The 19,960-nt window shown below is 38.1% G+C and overlaps 1 protein-coding gene across 2 annotated transcripts in view; it reads right to left on the reverse strand.

Annotated features, from left to right (window-relative positions):
- Positions 1-19,960, reverse strand: part of Fez2 (fasciculation and elongation protein zeta 2) — a 37,461-nt gene that overhangs the window by 5,915 nt on the left and 11,586 nt on the right. Inside the window, exons 4-6 of one of the 2 annotated variants that reach the window (XM_070025361.1) lie at positions 18,086-18,227; positions 15,975-16,243; positions 2,269-2,349 (exon numbers count right to left, since the gene is read on the reverse strand). In XM_070025361.1, coding sequence (XP_069881462.1) covers positions 2,269-2,349; positions 15,975-16,243; positions 18,086-18,227 — 492 coding nt within the window. The remainder of the gene's footprint in view (positions 1-2,268; positions 2,350-15,974; positions 16,244-18,085; positions 18,228-19,960) is intronic. The other variant, XM_070025362.1, reaches the window with a different exon arrangement.

The raw sequence follows: 19,960 nt of genomic DNA on the forward strand, positions 1-19,960 counted from the left end.
AAATTAAAAAACAAAAAAAAAATTAAATAGGAACTTAATTGCCTGCAAGAAACAAAAAGTGTGATATAGTTACTAATATTTTATACCATGAAACATGCCTACTTTGGTAGTGAAAACATGAGTATGGTTAGAATATGAGCATCTTACTCTTCTGGCTAAAGCTCATTTTTCTGTTGTATACCAGCTGTGTGCCAACATAAATAACCATTGGTTTGCATTTCAGTTGTTGAAACTTTCACAAATAAGGTGTCAGGGTGATGTGTACAAGGTGTTCATTTTGAAAGTAAAGTCTCATCTAATATATCCTTGCATATTTTTCAACATATTTTTAAAGCAGTAATTAATCTAACAACATAGCTTAGCAACTGAGAAAGAAACAATCTCCAACATCCAAATAATCCTGTTATCAGGCCATTCTTAGCCTATTTGAGCATAACTGTCAACATGAGTAATGACAACTCCTTCTAGAATTTCAGAAGCATATGTTGTTACTGTACATTATGATATAAGCAGTTATAAATGTTTTTAGATACTAAATGAAATGAGAAAAGTGAAAGGAGAGAACAGACTAAGAGGAAGATGAACAATATTTTTTTTTGTTTTAACTTGAGACAATTTGCCTAGTTCACTACCTGTAAAGGTTCTCGAGTTAAGTCCTGAAACTCTGTCCCCTGAAAGCATGATCAGAAAATAATGGTCCAATTTCTCCTATTCTGACTACTCCACCAGAAACTATAGAGAAAGCTAGTAGTTTACTGTGAATCTCTGAGTCCTGCTCAATAGTGCCAGGACCTCAGTTTCAGCTCTATTCCTAATGCTTACTGAATGATCCTATCCAAATCATAACTGGAAAACAAAAGAAAAAGGATAAAGCAAGATGCTTGATAATAACTGGACTTACAGATCCAGAAAAATAGAAGCGGTGTAGCTTGATGTCCCATCATCTTTCTAAAAGACTTCTTCAAGGAAAGGCTCATTGGTATAACCAAATATGTTTCTTTATAATGAACACCAAGGGGAGTTAGAAACATGCTGCCTGGTCCTTGGCCCACAGCACACGTAGCAAGCAGAACAGAGAAACGTAAGGAACCGTGGGCTTTCCCGCCTTCCTGCCAAACTCCCATGTGGAAGTCAGTTTGGAAGTCATTTGTCCACCTTGAATTGAGAGGTGACCAATACAGAATAAAAACTAAAATTAGAGGCTGGGAAGGTAGCTCAGTGATAGAGTGATTGCCTTGCATGCATGAGGCCCTGGGTTTGATTCCTCAGCACCACATAAGCAGAAAAAGCCAGAAGTGTTGCTGTGGCCTAAGTGGTAGAGCACTAGCCTTGAGCTGAAGAGCTGAGGGACACAACCCAGGCCAAGTTCAGGCCCCACAATCGGCAAAAAAAAAAAAAAAAAACTAAAATTAAAATTCTTCTTACGGAGCCTCCTTGTGAGCTATGGAGCAACCTGCTCTATGGAGCAACCAGTATCTCCCTGAGTAACACAAAAACCTTCCATAAGCACTCTAGGTATGACTCTTTTGATAAACTACCTACACATTAAAACACATCGTTAATCTTTATTTAGGACCTAAATTAGCCCTCAACCCAAAAAGAAATCTAATTTTTAAAATCTTTTTTGAAATAGAATTTTCAAATAGTGAAAGGTAATTTTAAGTACATCCATTAATGGAGATGTGTTCACATGTCTGATTGTCCTTTAAATCATTACACAAAAATGTAAATAAAAACCAAATTGTTACATTGGACTGCGTAGTCATACAACATACAATTTTGTATCAGTGAGGTCAGACACAAAGTTGGCTGATAATATACTACATCTTAAAAACCACATGAATTTCAATTAAAGGAGGTAAGATAGAATCTGTGTACTTTAACCTAAAATCTAGTCTCAAAGATACTAACATTTGGCTCTCTCTTCCCTAAAACGAGACCTTATTTCTTAGATTTGTAGGATTAGAGTAGCATTATACCAATACAGTTATTTTCACAATCAGATCTTTGTACACATGCAATTTGCGATGTCAATACATTAATATTTGTTTATATTAAAAGCAAGCATGAGAAATAACATGTCTTAAGAACCTGTTTAGTCTATTGTCTGATTTGGAAAAGGAAATTCTGTTATCAAGACATTGAACTTTCATTTTTCTCTTTTAAGCCATGTTCTTAGCAAATTAGTAGAAGTGTCAGTTTTAAGGATCTTCACTTGCACAGACTATGGAGAGGCAGAGAATGAGGGAAAAAAGGAGAACAGAGCACCTGTTTGTCTCCACCTGAATTTCCAAAGGTGTGGCGAAGGCCATTCTGAATGACATGTGAGATCCCTTCCATGCTGAAGCGCTAATGGCAGCAATTTACAGCCGGGAAGAAAAGGACAGAGAGAAAAGTTCACAGACTATTAGTAAGAATGTACCATGATTACATACACCCAAGAGGCAAGCAGTTAGAAAACACCACAGTTGCTCATTCAGAGAAGGCAGATCATGTTAATTTTTAATGTTTTCATTTTCATTCACATGCAAATCAAATGCAGAAGTAACAATTTTATGTTACTACTCATGAAGATCTTTCCTTGATGTAGCTGGAAGATTGGTTCCAATGTAAACCTTACCAGTTGAACATGTATTTTGCTTTAGACAGTATTTGCCATGTAATTTTTATTTTTTTTTGCGCCAGTGTGGGAGATTGAACTCAGGACCTGGCCAATGTCCCTGATCTTTTTTGCTTAAGGCTAATGCTCTAACACTTGAGCCACAGCTCAAGCAGGAAGCAAACTCCTGCTTTTTGATGGTTAACTAGAGATCATTGTCTCACACACTTTCCTGCTTGGCAGGATTCAAGCCAGGATCCTCAAATCTCAGCTAGGCTTACACGTGTGAGCCATCATGCCCCGTTTGCCATGTAATGTTTAAGATACCTTTTGATATTGTTTTACCTGCATTTTTTTCAAAAGTCAGTATGCCTATTTTCTGCTCAAGTTTGTAGGTTTTAGCCATCAATTTGGAGAATATTAAATTCACCTTGGGAGGTCAAAATGCTAGACTCTGGAGAGAGAACCATTGCTTCCCACTCCCTCTCCAGGCACCTGCCACTGCCTTCATGAAAAAAATGAAAATTGGAAAACACCTGGCACTTTCTGGGGAGCAGAGTAGCTCCTACTTGCCAGCTAAGCCCCCAAAAACTTCTGAATATTTTCTAACTCCGTTTCCAGGAAACAATTCTAACTGCTTTCTCCCAGTAACCTCCAAGACTTCCTAGAATTCACTGGAGTGAAAAGAGAAAATTCTTTTCCTGAACTACTTATCTTGATTTGTAACCAGACTACAATGTCATGAGGCCCAGTGAAAAGAGTCCAATAGCACCTTGGTGGCAGCTGAGTCAAAGGCTTTAGAGGGATTCTTGCAACATGACGAATGGGAGGAAGTCATCCTGAAAAGGAAGTTGCTGCCAGACACTTCCTTTCCCTGGGACTTTATGGTGGAAAGTTGAACAAGTAAACACGCTGAAGGAGTCAACCTACAGAATACTGTAGCAGGCCCTAAGAATCAGAAGAAAGGAAACAAAGGCAGTGGTCTCTGTCCTCAAGAAATGTATGTATTCATCCAAGGGTTCTCAAAGAGTGGTCTAGGAACACTCTAGAAGATTCCTGAACATCTCTCAGGGGCCCATGAGCTCAAAGTTATGTTCTTAATACTACTAAGATGTAATTTGTTTTTTCCACTGCCAATCTTTCAACTTCTGAGGAAATATTCCAAATGACAGATTAAATGCAGAAACAGATAAGAGAGTGTAGTTTCCTTCAAATAAGCCAGACAGCAACAAGACTAACAAAAAATGCCCAGCAACAGCATTTTTCTCACCTGGGTATTTAAAGTAGAATCATTCTGATAAAAATTGAGCATTAAGGGCTGGGAAGGTGGCTCAGTGGTAGAGCGCTTGCCTTGCATGCCTGAGGCCCTGGGTTCGATTCCCCAGCACCACATAAGCAAAAAAAAAAAAAAAATGCCGGAAGTGGCGCTGTGGCTCAAGTGGAAGAGCGCTAGCCTTGAGCTGAAGAGCTGAGGGACAGCGCCCAGGCCCAGAGTTCAGGCCCCACGATCGGACCCCCCAAAAAAAAAAAAAAAAAAAAAAAAAAAATTGAGCATTAAACGAATGATCAATGAATTTATTGTGGTTAATTTTTCTTGCATGTATGCCAGTCACGGAGCTTGATCTCAGGTTCTGGGAGCTGGTCCCTGAGCTTTTGTGCTGAAGGTTATCACTCTACTCGTTGAGCCACAGCTCCACAAACAGCTTTTTTGGTAGTAAATTTGAGATAAGAGTATCACAGACTTTTCTGCACAGGCTGGCTTTGAACCTTGATCCTCAGATCTCAATCGCCTGAGCAGCTAGGATTACAGGCATGAGCCACTAGAGCCCAGCTTATTTGGGGCATTTTTAATGAATCAGTTTTTGCGTATGTGCCAAAGCTGGGGCTTGAACACAGGACCCAATGTTCTCACTTGGCTTTTTCACTCAATCTACCACTTGAGCCTCTACTTCTGGATTTTTGCTGGCAAACTGGAGGTAAGAGGCTCACAATTTTTCTGTATGGGCTGGCTTGGAACCTTGCTATTCAGATCTCAGCTTGCTAAATAGTTAGGATTACAGGCATGAGCCACCAGCAACTAGTTATGAATTAATACTTTTAATGCAAACCATTTTAATTTTGAATACAGTAAATATTAATCAATATGGCATATATAAAGATATCTGGGGCCCTTCATACTTTTTAACAATGTAACAAAGTCCAGACAACACGAAGCTGAGACATGCCAATGTTTAATCCTTGATGGGGCCTACCACATGCTCCTGGAAATCAGAGTACCACACCCGACCATCTGTGGGAGCCTGTGACCGATGCCCCTCCTCCTACACCATCCTCCTACCCCTTGCCCATCCCACATCCAGTTCTGCATACTATCTTGTTTGGGCAACAATAAAATATCTAGTCAAGATCCTCTGACTACTCTTCACTGTGCTGAAAACATAACTATTGCCTTGGATGAAAAAGGTTAGCTTTACAAGAAAAACCTACAGACAACCACTTTCATAGCTTTTTTTCACATTCTTGTATACAATTTGTCCATATTTTTGACACAGATTATTCAATGAGATAGGGACCAAGGTCTGCAATAAAAATAATAGCTACTGCTTGCAGACCAGCCAAGTCAGTTCCTTTTATAAAAACGCTATCAAATACACTTCATTTCACAGACAGTAAAGGGAAAAAAAAAACTAAATTTATTTTTCCAGTCTCAATTATCTGGCTTCATTGTCTATGGATGTGTTACAGTCAGACATACATTTGGAAAATCAAACAGGGTGAAGTTTTAGAATTCACACATTAAGAGACTAAAAAAAATCCACTTTATGTTTGGAGAACATATTCCAAAAACACTAGCTTTATTTTTCCCAATTGTAAAGCTAACTACTATCACTAGAAAGAGAAGAAGAGAGGGAGGAAAAAAGGGAAGGAGAGAGGGAGGATTGTTTTTCATTGATTGAAATATTCTGTTGGGGGCAAACTGGCCTGGTCAGGAATGATCACACTAAAGTACACTGGATGATTGGTCTTCTTAATTCTTAATTCTCACACCATAGGAAGCATGCCCATGGGTAGCTGAAATTTACTTTGCAAACATGTAAATATTTGTCTAATAGAAGTAGACAAAGAAAAGAAAACCTATATACAGATAAATATATATAGATAGAGATAGAGATTTTTTTGACCCAAGATCTGTGCTGCCCAGGCTGACCTCATACTCCTAGACTCAAGTCATCTTCCTGCCTCAATCTCCTAAGTAGGGCCATACCACCATGTTCAGCCAATCAGAATGAAGGTTTTGAGGTTTTTGTTGTTGTTGCTGCTGCTGTTTGGGTTTTGTTTTGTTTTGAGACACTGCCTCACCATAGTCCAGGCTAGCCTGGAACTTTACAATCCTCCTTTTTCAGGCTTCCAAGCACTGAGACCCAGATGTACAAAACCACACCTGGCTCAAGTTATTTTTAATGGAAGTTACAGGGTACAAGACCAAAGAAAAACAGAAAGAAAAGCAAAATCTTAGTTAACTTTTTCATAAATTCAATTCAGTTCTCCAAATCTTTGAGGACAGAAATAGGGTCAGATCAGATATTTCTTTTATGTTCCAGGGAACACAAACGAGTCCTCATTATACCAGCAGTAGCTGACGGACAGTCAGTGATTTAAACTGCAAAATTCTATGGCAAGTACTATCCACATGGGTGAACTACTTGCAGGTTTTTCTGTGAAACCTGGAATCACACCTGAGTCAAAACATTTGGAATGAGAAACATTCTGAAAGTCAGCTTGGACAGGAAAATGCTGGACTAGAAATCTAAGATGTGGATTCTCCCAGCTCTGATGATCACACTCAGGGCTTATGTGAGTGAAGTTCTCACACGGCTGAGGCCTCCCCATGAAGGAGCCAGCTCAGTGACAACACTTGCAAATGACTGATTTACAAACCCTACAATCTACAAACTATCTGAACCAAAAGACACAGCCTGCTGACACGGAGTTGCCCACTCAAATGGCTTCATTTCTCTGATGAGAGAATGAAAACATTTTGAGGAAAGAAACAGATCTTGTCTGTCTATGTCAGGGATTTGCACAGGGCCTGGCCCATAGCAAGCATTTGTAAATACTTGCTGAGCTAATGTTCTAACACAGGTAACACCAGACTCAAGAGTCCTAAAGCTTGGGAGTCTTTTCACCAGAACACAAGGCCTCTGGACTGTTTCAAGGGGAAAAGAAAGAGCCAAAAGGCAAAACTGATCTATGTGGGAACACAGAATGATGTAATCCTAGAACAAAAAGTTACTGGTCAAAGGAGAAAACTGTAACAGAGTTCTGGAAAAGTCTACTGAAGAATCTAGTTTAGGAAATAAAAATGAAATTAATAAAGACAAAATAAGTCTGGTTTATGAAACCGAAAAGAGACCAAGGGCCAAAACTCCTACAATAGCAAGGAGGAGCAACAGAAGATCAGTAAACAAGGGGATAAAGGAAAAGATGGAGGCAGTGGGAGTAGTAATCGGAAAAAAGCTTTGTAGAGCACAGTGGATTCTGCTTTACAACTGTTGTGTAAATTCAAAAAAAATACACCCTTAAGAAGATAAAACCTCAGGGGCAGATTAGGTTTACTTTTTTAGTAAACATCACCTTATTCAGAAATGCAGTATTTACAACCTGGAGAACAGATGCAGTATTGTTAGGTACTTAGGGTACTTAACTGGACCAGAGGGAAGGTTTTTCCCTGTACCTAACTTTTATAGAAGGAAACAAAGAAAGGGGATGGAGAGGGGCGGGGTGTCTTTGTTGAGCATTTCTCAATGTAAAAGTATCACAGACATCTCAACACCCCAGCAATAAGTCTCAGGACTATAAATGTAGAATGAGTTTAGTTAAAATAAACCATTAATATTAATTGATCTTCTCTCCATTTAATCTACAATTCCCATATATGACTAGGGAATTCAAATGACCATAGTGAATGACTGGTGAAGATCCTTTTAAGTTGTTTTGTTTTAAATTGTGTGTGTGTGTGTGTGTGTGTGTGTGTGTGTGTGTGTGTGTGTGTGTGTGTGTGTGTGTGTGTGTGTGTGTGTGTGTGTGTGTGTGTGTGTGTGTGTGTGTGTGTGTGTGTGTGTGTGTGTGTGTGTTGGTACTGTTGTTTGAACTCAGGGTCTATTGCTCTTGCTGATGCTCTACTATTTGAGCCGTAAGTCCACTTCCATACTTTTGCTGGTTAATTGGAGATTGGAGATGTAAGAGTCACACAGAACTTCCTGTCTAGGCTGGCTTCAAACCGTGATCCTCAGATATCAGCCTCCAGAATAGCTAGGATTACAGAGTGAGCCACCAGCACCAGACTAAAGTTATTTTAAATCTATCTGTCCATTTCCCACTCCATCTTTAGAAGGGAGGTAATAGTTATATAAAGTGTCCTTGCCCAAGTGGAAATTTTGGTGTTAGTCTATCTGTAAGCAGGAAAATGATTAAGCATTACAGAATTTACCTTTTGTTGCCCTTGCTACAGACAAATGCCAAAGGAATGTGGCAAGACCAGGCAGAGGAAGGGGTTATTGGACACAAGGACTTCAACCACATTATTTACACTTGCAACACTCACAACTGCCTCATGATCATTTCCTTCCTGGCGTGAGGATGTATAAAAAGTCTCAAAATCAGTCGTTCTCGGGAAACTGTTCTCAGATAAAACTGGGAGCAACAAAGTATAAACAAGATATAGAAGATCTTTAAAAATCCATAAAAGTCTAAAAGACAAAGAAATTGGCCAAGATCTCTGAGTCCACGTACAACACGCCCATGTAGAAAATTCCAAGCCTGGCCCAGTTCTCTGCTCTACTCCCCACCCCCCAACACACACATACTTCCTCTCTCCAGGACACACTGCATGTATGATCAAGGCCTCTGTTGAGCTTGCATTTATTCATGCATGAAATGGCAATAAATATCAACACTCTAAATTTGTTGTAGGATAAGATGAAATAATCCATAGAAATCATTAAGCACAGCACTCAGCAAATATCAATATTTTTTTTTAAATCTGGGCTATATTCCCTTAAAGAGGGGCTAGAATAACATTTTAGATATCACTCCAAAGAGAAATAACCACATCCTTTCTACTTTTCTCCAAGCCAGAAAAAAAAATAGTATATCAAGTTCTTCAAATATAAATTAAACTGTCACTGAGAAATATTAAATTCCTGATTACAGGCTCTACCTTAAGAGTCTGGAGACAACCAAAAGAATAGACATTACTGTCACTGACTATAAATATCAACTAAAAACCCAGAAAACAAGTAACAGTTTTCAAGGTCTTCCTGAACAATAAAAAGAATTAGAGAACATGATGCAACCCTAAAAGCAACAAGAATTAGATACAATGTTGAATTTGCTCATTCTTTTCCAGAAATCAAAAACAGCAACCCGTTCCATGTACCACATATTTATCAGCTCAATAAATTTCACCAAAAAAAAGAAGAGAGAAAAAAAGCTAGGACAGACAAAAGCAAAGCAAAATTTAAAACTAACAAGAAAGCAGGGCTATTCCCTGCTACCAGAGTTTGCTATAAACCTCCTTTGAACTGACTGGCAGAAATCTCTAGCCAGAGCAGCTTCCCAAAATCTCAATATCAAAGCTCAGGGACAGGAAAAAGGTTAGGAAAAGATATTAAGCAATGCTTTTCATCTATTTAGGACTTACTCTCATTGACTCTTACTCCAGTAATATTCTTTATACTCAAGAAGTTCAAAAGGAAGAGAAATGAAAACGTAATAATTGTTCTTCATAAGTCACATACTCGATAGCTTGACGATCCTCAAATATTAAACTATTGAAAAATACTTTTAATTTTTAGTAAAGTAAAACTCCTAAAATAATCAAAACTTAAAACAAGAGTATTACAAAATGAAAGGCAATAGTAAAATGCAAAATAATTACAAGGTCAGAATATCCAAGTTAAGGTAATAGATATGAAACTAATTCCTATTTTTGACACTGTAAACCAAGTAATTTCAGTGTGAATCATAAAGCGAGTATTAAAGTGAATTCTACCAAAATATAATTTTTCTCAAAAAAAGATATGACAGAAAATATGAAATATTCCAGAACAGGTAAATATTTGATACTGGTTTGAATATTAAACTCTTGTTTTTGTAAGTTCCCTCTCAGAACAGAAAGCTATGACACCAGGATATTCAAAGTTGAAAATCAAGTGGAATTATTTTTTAAAAATTAATATTTTATATTTGAAGATCTTTCATATTTATGTAACTTAATATGAATATAAAAACTAAATTATCACCCAGCATTCTCAAAGCTACTAAAACCAAAATAATCTTAACAATTTTACAAATTTTTTTTAACCAATTCTTATGGACATTCTAAACCAAGCATGTAATAAGAATTAAACATCATGCCATCTTATGGCTTTTTTTGTGAACTTGTGTTATATTAATAATGATCTCTGACATATACAAAAGTCACAAATGGACTCCTGATTTTTACTACATTAAGTACCTGAAAGATCACTATTACCATCCTAACACACATCAGAAAAAGTCAATTATTAATAGATTAAAAACAAACTGATACATATTCTATTAGTCAATATATTCTCAGGGAAAAAAAAAAACATTTTAATAGCTAAAAGAATCCATAATACCTGTGGGGTATTGGTGGCTTACATCTGGAATCTTAGCTACTCAGCAGACTGAATCTGAAGCAGATAGAATGGAACCAGGCAGAAAAATCTGTGACCCTCCATCTCCAATTAACTAGCAACAAAGCCAGAGTGGGCCCCTAGCTCAAGTTGCGTAACATACCAGCTACGAGTGAAAAAAACATGCGAGAGCTTAGAGCCTGAGTTCAAGTCATGTACGGACTCAGATCACAACAGTAGCAGTAGTTTCTAATTTTCATTTAACCATGACCTTTCATAGCCCTAATACGAATTGTTAAAAAATGTTCTTTGCAATAAAGAAAGATATATAGGAATATGTTCAGTTATCAGCAAACTATTGTTGAAAATACATTCATGAATATGTGCATAGCAGAAATTAAACTCTCAATAATAAATTAGTATTGGGGGCATGTTCAGATGTAAAAAGGAAACAACATTTTATTTATTAGTCATACTAGGAACTAAGTCACCAAGACAAAGCAATGCATATAGACAAAATATAAATAAAATATATAAGAAAAAACATGTATCATCTAAGCCCTAGTTCTCTAAGCTCAACAGTGATAAATTAGGGTGATATGCTTCTTCTCAGCACTGAGTTTCTAGTTTTCTCTAGTCACCAATAGCTAACATCCCAAGAGTTTTCAGGGTAGACTTTGTCAGGTAGGCTGAAGCATGTATACATTCTGATGGTAAGTGTTTAAGACTCTAAATTCTCTCTTGAAAGGTCAATGTATTAAGAGTAAACAAAACAATATTAATTCCTAATTTTCTTAACTACAGACTTAGGATGAGGAACCTCACAAGTCTTCTATAAAATCAGATATGACTTAATTCTCAGGGATTTCCTTTTTCTCCCATATAATACTAAGGTATGATTCTAAGCAGGTAAACCAGTACTAATGTCTTTGAAACACAGGGCAATCCTAGAGGAACAGCAGGATATTTTCAACTACTGTTGTACTCAGAGAACTGCTTCCAAAACCTAAATGGCTTATTTTTTTTTTATCTATGTCTCTTCTTCCCCCACCCAAAATAAAAAATACTTATGGAATAATCATTAAAATCCCCAAATCCAAGTATTCTGAGACTCAATCTTCATATGTGACATGAGGTGCTCCGTAAATATGAATTAGCTATTGACAATGCACCCTGTGTCAGAGGAGATCTGAGCCAAAGATTGATTGCAAGGCAATATGGTAATGTACTATTAGAAGTATGTACATAGCACAGATAAATATGAGAAACAACTCAGACACAGAAAGCAACACATCAAATGATACAAATGGTCAGCAGATCCAACCACTGTTGGTCTATCAAAAGTATACAGTAGGCCAGGTGCCAGTGGCTCACACCTGTAATCCTAGCTACTCAGGAGGCTGAGATCTGAGGATGGCAGTTCAAAGCCAGCCCAGACAGGAAACTCCGTGAGACTCTTATCTCCAATAAGCCACTAGAAAACCGGAAATGGTACTGTGGCTCAAGTGGTAGAGTGCTTGCCTTGAGCTGAAGAGTGCAGGGACAGCACCTAAGCCCAGAGTTCAAGACCCACAACTGACAAAAAAAAAAAAAAAAAAAGTGTAACACTAAAAGTCTAATAATGTCCATTACTCTTGAGAACTGTGGGGAAATGGTCGTTGTTCTACTGACTGGTTTGCATTTCTGTAGAATAATTTGAAGAGCTACTCGTTTAAACCCAATATTGTTTCCCCAAGAAATTCCAGGGGTTTCAGTGAGTGAATGAGTAAACTAGTTTCACTAACCAAAATAAGTTTTTTTAAAAAAAAGCTCAAATTTGGGAAAATGGTAACTTTGGTTTAATCATGTAAATTTCTGATCCCTACAACGTATCCATGAGATGACTGGTAGCAGCAGGAATGGATGATAAATAACATACACTGAGAGTGAATTCTATACCACTCTATACCATTCTATATATACATTCTATACCATTCCTACACACATCATTTCATTTGACCTCTCCCATACTCAAAAGTGTCTATGACCATTGGCAGGATTCAACTACAGCACTTAATTCCTAATCAAGACTCTATTTAGCCTCATGGCTTTGGTATCTGGGAGAATACAAATTTGCACGCTGATCCTTCCTTCATTCTCACATTCAATCAATAGGAATGTCTTGGGTTTCTCATGTTAGTCCTAATGAATGAAAATATACAAAGAAAATAAAGTTAAATTTCTTTTCCTTAAAAAGTCATAAAAATAGTATGAATTTTAAAAAAGGGGTGACAGATAAGGAAGCTCAGTTAAGAAAAGGGGAATAGAAGATAAAGAAACTAAAGATTCAAAATAGCATAAAGAAATGCAAATGCAACTGTCTCTATGCTGATGACAGTGCACACAACCTTCCACTCCTCAGCCTTCTTCAAGCGATGCAAAACAAAACAAAGCAACCTCAAGCCTCTGCTCTCTTGAATCAGTTTTCCCCAATGGCTTTATTCCTCGACCTTTCCTCTAACACAAGAGCTGGAAAGGGGCCAGCCAGCATCCTCTGCAGATCATGAAGAGCTGCAGTACAACTGTGGCCTCTCACTTTCCAAACTAGCTCCCTACCAGCAACACTGCTGTCTTGGTCTTCCTCGATGCATTTGTTGTTACCTGACTTTACATCGTCCATTCATCCTTTTGCTCCTCTGTTGTTTGAATCCCCCATAAGAATTTAGGCTATTCCACAAACATTTGCTGAATGAATGAATACTGATATATCCAATATATGATATACTGTTATTTTAAAATTAAAACTCAAGCCAAGGTAACACCTCCCTTTTACAAGGCACTCAATATGGCATTTTCTAATGTTCTAAACGGCAGCCCTAGATCACTTTTTTTTTAATCAGCAGCAAATGTTTGAAACAAAACACGTCTCTAAAATTAACACCTATAGTTTAACTATGCTCTCTACCCAGCCAGGCTCAGCATCACTAGACCAAACTCAATAAGCTGGCAATTAGAGTCAAGAATTATACCAACTACAAACTGATGTATTATTATAATGAAATATCGAAGAAAGAAAATGGGAGAAAAACTATTCCATACTCAAGGAAAGAGTTTAAGTTCTATTATCTCAAAAGTATCTGCAGTAGTCAGAAAAAAAAGGACTGACATTAGAAAAACAGGTAACATAGGACAACTATAAGATCACCACTTTTTTAAGTTAGTATCACTGACACTAACTAACTCAGAGAGCTCAGGACCTGAATGGAGATGTAAAATGTCTGGGAACACATACCTCCAGCAATCTGTATTGTCTCAATGGTCATTCTACTGTAGAGTACTTTTTGGTCACCTGCCACTACCTTCCAAATCCCAGGTTTCAAGCTGTTTGTAGGACAGATGGGATGCTCATTCTCTGGCATTTTAAGCTAAAAACAGATACAGGGAACAAGTACCAGAAGCTAAGCCGTGCCATTACTGCCCTGATTAACATTTCTGACATTAATAGTAGATCGAGACTTACAAAGCAACTTCACTAGTTTAAATATTGTGGAGAAAAAAGGGTACTTTTGTATGACACTCAAATAGCTCCACACACTGTCATGCCAAATCCATTTCTCAATACAAACAGCATGTAAAGTTACACATGCTAACGCCGTTTATTTGAGAATTACAAAAAGAAGTCTTTAAACCCCCCTAGGTGTAAATTTGTTTCCTTCAGTTAACTGTTAACTCTGACAAACGGAAGATCTACATGTTATCCCAAACAGCAGATAGGCAGAAATTACTGACAAGGTGGACTTTTTCACTAAGCATTTTGTTTAGTCCTGGTAGTCTAACAGGGCAATTTAAAGGGTACAATTTCTTAACAACTTCAGATGCAAAGGTAAAATACGTCCTTTGATCTTTTAAGGCAAAATTTTCCAGAGCTAAATATTCAAACAAATATAAAAGTATTGTGTTTTTTTCCCTAGACATGACTAACTAAATGCCTTTCTTACCAACACTACCATTTCTCAAAAATGAAATATAACTGAGCATTTTTTCTTTAGCTCTGTCCTTTCTAACTTCCTACAAATGGCCACTTCACTAAGAAAATCTTAACTTATTCATAGGTTTATAACAGTATCATGAAGTAAGTGACACAGAATGCTTTTCTTATATTGACTGCTTATCAGTGGCCCCGCAACTCAAACTGTATTTTCAATCCAAGGGTCCATCAACAATTGTCAACAAGATCTATTTCTCTGGTAAATATTTTTTCTTTCTTTTTTGTGCCAGTCCTGGGCTCCGGGCCTGAGCACAGTCCCTGAGCTTTTGTGCTCAAGGCTGGCACTAAACCACTTGTGCCACCATTTTCCTTCTCACTTTTTTAGTAGTTACTTGGAGATAAGAGTCTCCCAGACTTTCCTGCCCAGGCTAGCTCTGAACTATGATCCTGATATCTCAGCCTCCAGGAGCTCATAAATCTCTGGGGCCCAGCCCTGGTAAACATTCATTTTTTGTTGTTGTTGTTCCGTCTCAGAGCTTGAACTCTGAGCCTGGGCACTGTCCCTCTGCTCTTCAGCTCAAGGTGAGTGCTCTACCACTTGAGCCACAATGCCACATCCGGTTTTCTGGTGGTTAATTGAGATAAGAGTCTCACAGACTTTCCTGCCCAGGCCATCTTTGAACCACGATCTTCAGATCTCAGCCTCCTGAGTAGCTAGGATTATAGGTGTAAGCCACCGGCACCCATCTGGTAAACATTCGTTAAAGAAAATAATTGAGCCTTAATCAAAGAGAAAAATTTATATTATTGTAAATCACAATAGCCAGTTTGTGATACACATTATCATGTTACCAATATCATGGACTTAAAAAAAAAAATGTGTTCCCTATAAAATGGATCCCTTGGTCCAATCATTATACTGTAAAAATAAAACAAATCTTTTTCCACATGCAGTCAAGGTAGGAAATTATATATAAGGCCTCAACTGATTATACACAGTGAAGGAGCCACACGATCAATAAGGATATGTGTCTTACATTATTGATAATGTCATAATTAAGTTTAATTGAGTGAAATTAACAGAACCACTCAAGAAAAGTGACAAAGCATAAAATTAAACACTTTATATAAAGATTCAAAGTTCCAGACAGTCAACCTTGTTTTCATCGCCCAGTAACATTCTGGTCTGCCAAACACTTGGACGAAACGTTGCTATCACTCAATTGCTACTAATAGGAAGATACTAACTAAAAATAAACTAGTATGAGCCTTTCCCAACCATGCTGAGAAATCAAGAGACACTGGCTAGAAATCAGTCTGAGCTTTTAAGATCTGCATAATTCTGCTACTCTTAAATGGTCCCCCTTTTCATTTTCTTATTACAATCTAACATATTAAACATAAATAAGAAAATTAAGCCATACATAAGCCCACCACCCAAATATAAATAACCACTATTAATATTTTGATGTAGGGAGAAACTATCACTTACTAAAGCTTCTTTTCCTTAAGACATTCTTCCCTTCTAAACATTTAGTGCTGAGTTATTTGGGCAACCACTAAAAGCATTGCTAAGAAACACCTTTCTGCAAAAGCTAAACATCACGTATCCAGGAAGAGTCCCTGTTGCCCTCCGGTTAGAGGCACAGCTCCCACACAGGTACGACCTGCCCGGGGCTGGGACTGGCCAGGTGTGCAGGGACCACCTGCTTCCAATCCTCAGTGCCTCCGGTAGCACATCACTTACTGTGCCGGGCATGGGACTTCTCTCATTCTTCCCATTCTGAGAGCTCCCATTTTTGAGCTTCTTCTTCTTCTTGGCTGTTTCTTTGTGCTCTTTCTGTTTATTCTGCACTTCTATCAGGACAGAAATAAAGCTGTTTTTCACTTCCTTTTCAAACTCCAGTTCATCTCGCAGGGCCAACTGCTGCACCAGCTCCTCAGAGAACTCCTTGATAGCTGTCTCAATTTCCTCCAGGAGTTCATTTAGTTCAGAGACAGACAGCCTTTTCACTCCTGTGACCAGAAGCAAAGGACAGCATATTCTAAGACAAAAAGCACAGTGGGGAGTATTACACCAAAAGAGCAAAAATCATATTCCTAGCGATCAGAATTCTAAAACTTCATGTGGGCAGGTCTGAGTCAGAGGTAAATGGACAAGGTCACTTCTCAGCTGGCTGAGATGAAAAAGTAGGACGAGCTTTTGTACCTGGGTAAATCAAGTACACCAGGAACACTGAGAAAGGTTGAACAAGGAAAAGAACAAACACCAAAAGTAGAGGGGAGTACAGAAACTACTAGCTGACAGGTGGTGAGTGCAGTGCAGGGTTCTGAGACACTTCTGAAGAAAGAAGTCATAGATTTGATAGAATTAAACTAAATACATGTTCAAACATGGATTTGGGGATATTGTTGGAGATTAGAAGGATGGTGAAGGGAATAATATTTCCTGAAACCCCATTTGTTTTTTCCTGAGCATTCCTCCTCATGGAAGAGATAAGATATTGCTGAAGTCCTATCCCTCTCCGCTACTCACCATGTGATTATGTGACCTGGAGCTAAGTCTTTGGGATCTAAAGGGTACTCATCTTTAATCTCAACTATGTGAGGAGCAGGGTTGGGAGGATTTGAGCTTTGAGGCCAGTCTGGGCAAAAAGAAGTTAAGACCTTATCTGAAAAATAAGCCTGAGGCCCCAATTACGTAAGAGGCAGATACAGGAGGATCAAAATCTGATCAAAGTCTTACACAAAAACCATGAGATTTGTCTCAAACATACCTAAAGCATAAAGGGCTGTAGGTGTGACCCCAGTGGTAAAGCTCCTGCCTAGGAAGCACAAGGCCCCAAGTTCAAATTCTAACTCTACTCTTAAAATAAAAGAATCTTTCAGAATATGCTTAGGCTGGTTATGCTTGTTTGGAAACGTTTCATGCTAAGCAATTGTACAGTTTCCATAGTCTATTATTCTCATGTCGATAACAGAAAAAGATCCAATTCAAACACAATTTTGATTCCCTAAATTCTTCCTGTGGTGCTAGGGATTGAACCCAGGCCCTTGTATGTGCTAGACAAGTGCTATACTCAAGTGAACCACGTCCCAGTCCATTTGTTTTTGTGAGATGAGATCTCACTAGGTCTTCTTGGGCTGGCCTCCAGCCACGGCTTTCAGAGTAGCTATGATTACAGGTGTGTCCCACCACACCCAGCCCCAAAGTCTTCACTGAAGACAACTCTTTATAAAAGATAGGAATTGTTTTCAATACCTATTTACTGAATATCTTGTTTGTTGTAAACTACACTATATCTTTTCAACAATTCATCTTGATATCCTAACTCCTCAGAATATACCAGTATTTGAAGGCAGAGTATTTACAAAGGGGGTTAGATTAAAATGAAGTATTCGTATTCAGTATGACTGGTATTCTCATAAGAGGAGGAAATTTGGACACAGATACATTGTAGAAAGAAGGGCACATAAAGAGAGCAAAATTGAACCCAGGGCCTCGTACATAATAGACAAGTGTTATACCAGTGAGCCAAGTCCCAATCCATTTGGGGTTTTTTTTTTTTGAGACAAGCCAAGAGGAGAGGGCCTGGAAGAAACCAAACTTGCTGACAACTTAATGTTGGACATCTAGCAGCCAGAATTGACAGAAAGGAAATTTTAACTGCCCAGTCTAGAGTACTTCCTTACAGAAGTCCAGCAAACTCATGCAAGGTATGAGGCGGACACCAATCCTGAGTGACAATATAAACATGTCTGGATTTCTGTATTATCAGAGGGCATATAACTAACCCTGGGACAACCAAAGCTTTCTGGAGATAGACAAAGAACACTGATATAGGGAGAGTCTCTTACTCTCTTCATAACTGCTCGTACTAGACCTCTTAAGAGTTTGAATCTCCTGGGAGAGCATTGAAAGGTGGTCTGATTGTGTAGGGGTTTCATCATCCTCTGGGTCTGGGGATTCCTGCATCATTTCTTCAATTTCTTCAATAACCTTGTGAAACAGACACACCATCATTAACTAAACATACAGAAGGAAAGATCTCGCTGAAATACAGCACTCATGATCCAGTACAAGTGCATTGCATCCATATTAACCAACAGTGTTGGGCAGTAGATGTTCTGAACAAGCAAACTTTTTGACTCTAAGAGTAAGTAAGCACGGCTTATCAAAGGAAATGTGCAAGATCCTAAACATACAACTAGATTTCATATTCCTATCATGGTTTACTATACCATGAGATGATATGACACTGAATAAATTTATGCCAGACATGCTTGAGCCACATCATAAAATTACAGTTAAAAAGAAGACAAGAGAAAATTTACTATCATATATCATCTACAAGTGCTTAGTCTCGGGCTATCAAAAAATGTGGCATAAAATTTAGAAAGTACAATGGTATAAAATATTTATACATAATGCAAGAAGTTGGCAATCTGGCAGCAATGTTCTCCTTTAGCTGCAGAAAAAAAATTCTTATGTTAATGAGGGATAAGGGGTTATTTACCAGTTACTCAAAATGTGGAAGCACAAATAGGAAAAATGCTTCAAGAAGCAAGAAGGCTTCAGAACTCCATCTGCCTTTCATTTAAACAATGATCTACAGTTAGAAACAATGCTGCTCACGCCTTACCACTGGGTCCTGTTCCAGATTCTAAATGTAGAGGAGGAAACAGAACTCAATGGAACTTTAAAGCCAAGCCAGAAAAGTTACTCAGTGCTTCAAGAAAAGAATTTAAGGAGTGAAGACAAAAATTATTGATGAAAATACAATTCAATGATGGCGTAAAAAATAAAAATCATGAAGCCAGGCACCAATGGCTCATACCTGTAATCCTAGCTACTCAGGAGGCTGAGATCCGAGGATCATGGTTCAAAGCCACCCAGGTAGAAAAATCCGTGAGAGTCATCTCCGATTAACTACCGGAAAACCAAAAGTGGTACTATGGCTCAAGTGGTAGAATGCTCGCCTTGAGCTGAAGAACTCAGAGAAAGTGCAGGCCAAGAGTTTAAGCACAACTGACTATATATATATATACATATATATATATATATGTATAATTATGATTATATTTCACATGCTTTGTGAGTCAGCCAGCATTCTAAGCAGCACTGGTGTTGAAAAATGAAAGTCATTCTGAGAAGATGGGATTATGCTAATTAATAAGAACATTTCCCCAAGTAGGTATTATAAACAGGGACAAAACACTCAAGGAAGCTATCAAATACGTTTCTCTGAATCTTAAGACCAGGGATTGCTTGTTGATGTTGAGACAGCTTTGTAAGGGACAGTGAGTACTCCGGGTCTGCAATATCACACTTTACCTAAAAATAAAAAAATCAAAACCAATACTACCTTGCTTCCGTGCTCTCTAAGCCTGACGCTCCTTCCCAGCCTAGAACAATGCAACCACAAATACACTAAAGAGCACCATGGCGGTATTTTTAACGTACATTTTCAATGTGCTCCTTCCAACCTTGCCATAAAGTATCTCCTTACTGACCTCATCTTTCCAGCTAAAAATAGAATGTGACAGAATCCACAGGCTCAGGAGCCATGGAACATTTTAGTTCAGGAAGAAGTTCTGGTGTTCCATTTTTGACAATACAAGAGAGGTAAGAGGACTGGTCAGGAATAACATTTACTTTTTTCTGGCATGCATAACAGGTCTAATATGTGCTAGTGATTATGAACCGCAGTTTTACAGGAACAATTATTTTCT

Source organism: Dipodomys merriami, unplaced genomic scaffold (assembly GCF_024711535.1).
Source record: "Dipodomys merriami isolate MVZ:Mamm:240054 unplaced genomic scaffold, mDipMer1.0.p SCAF_17, whole genome shotgun sequence".
In the NCBI taxonomy this organism is placed as follows: Eukaryota; Metazoa; Chordata; class Mammalia; order Rodentia; family Heteromyidae; genus Dipodomys; species Dipodomys merriami.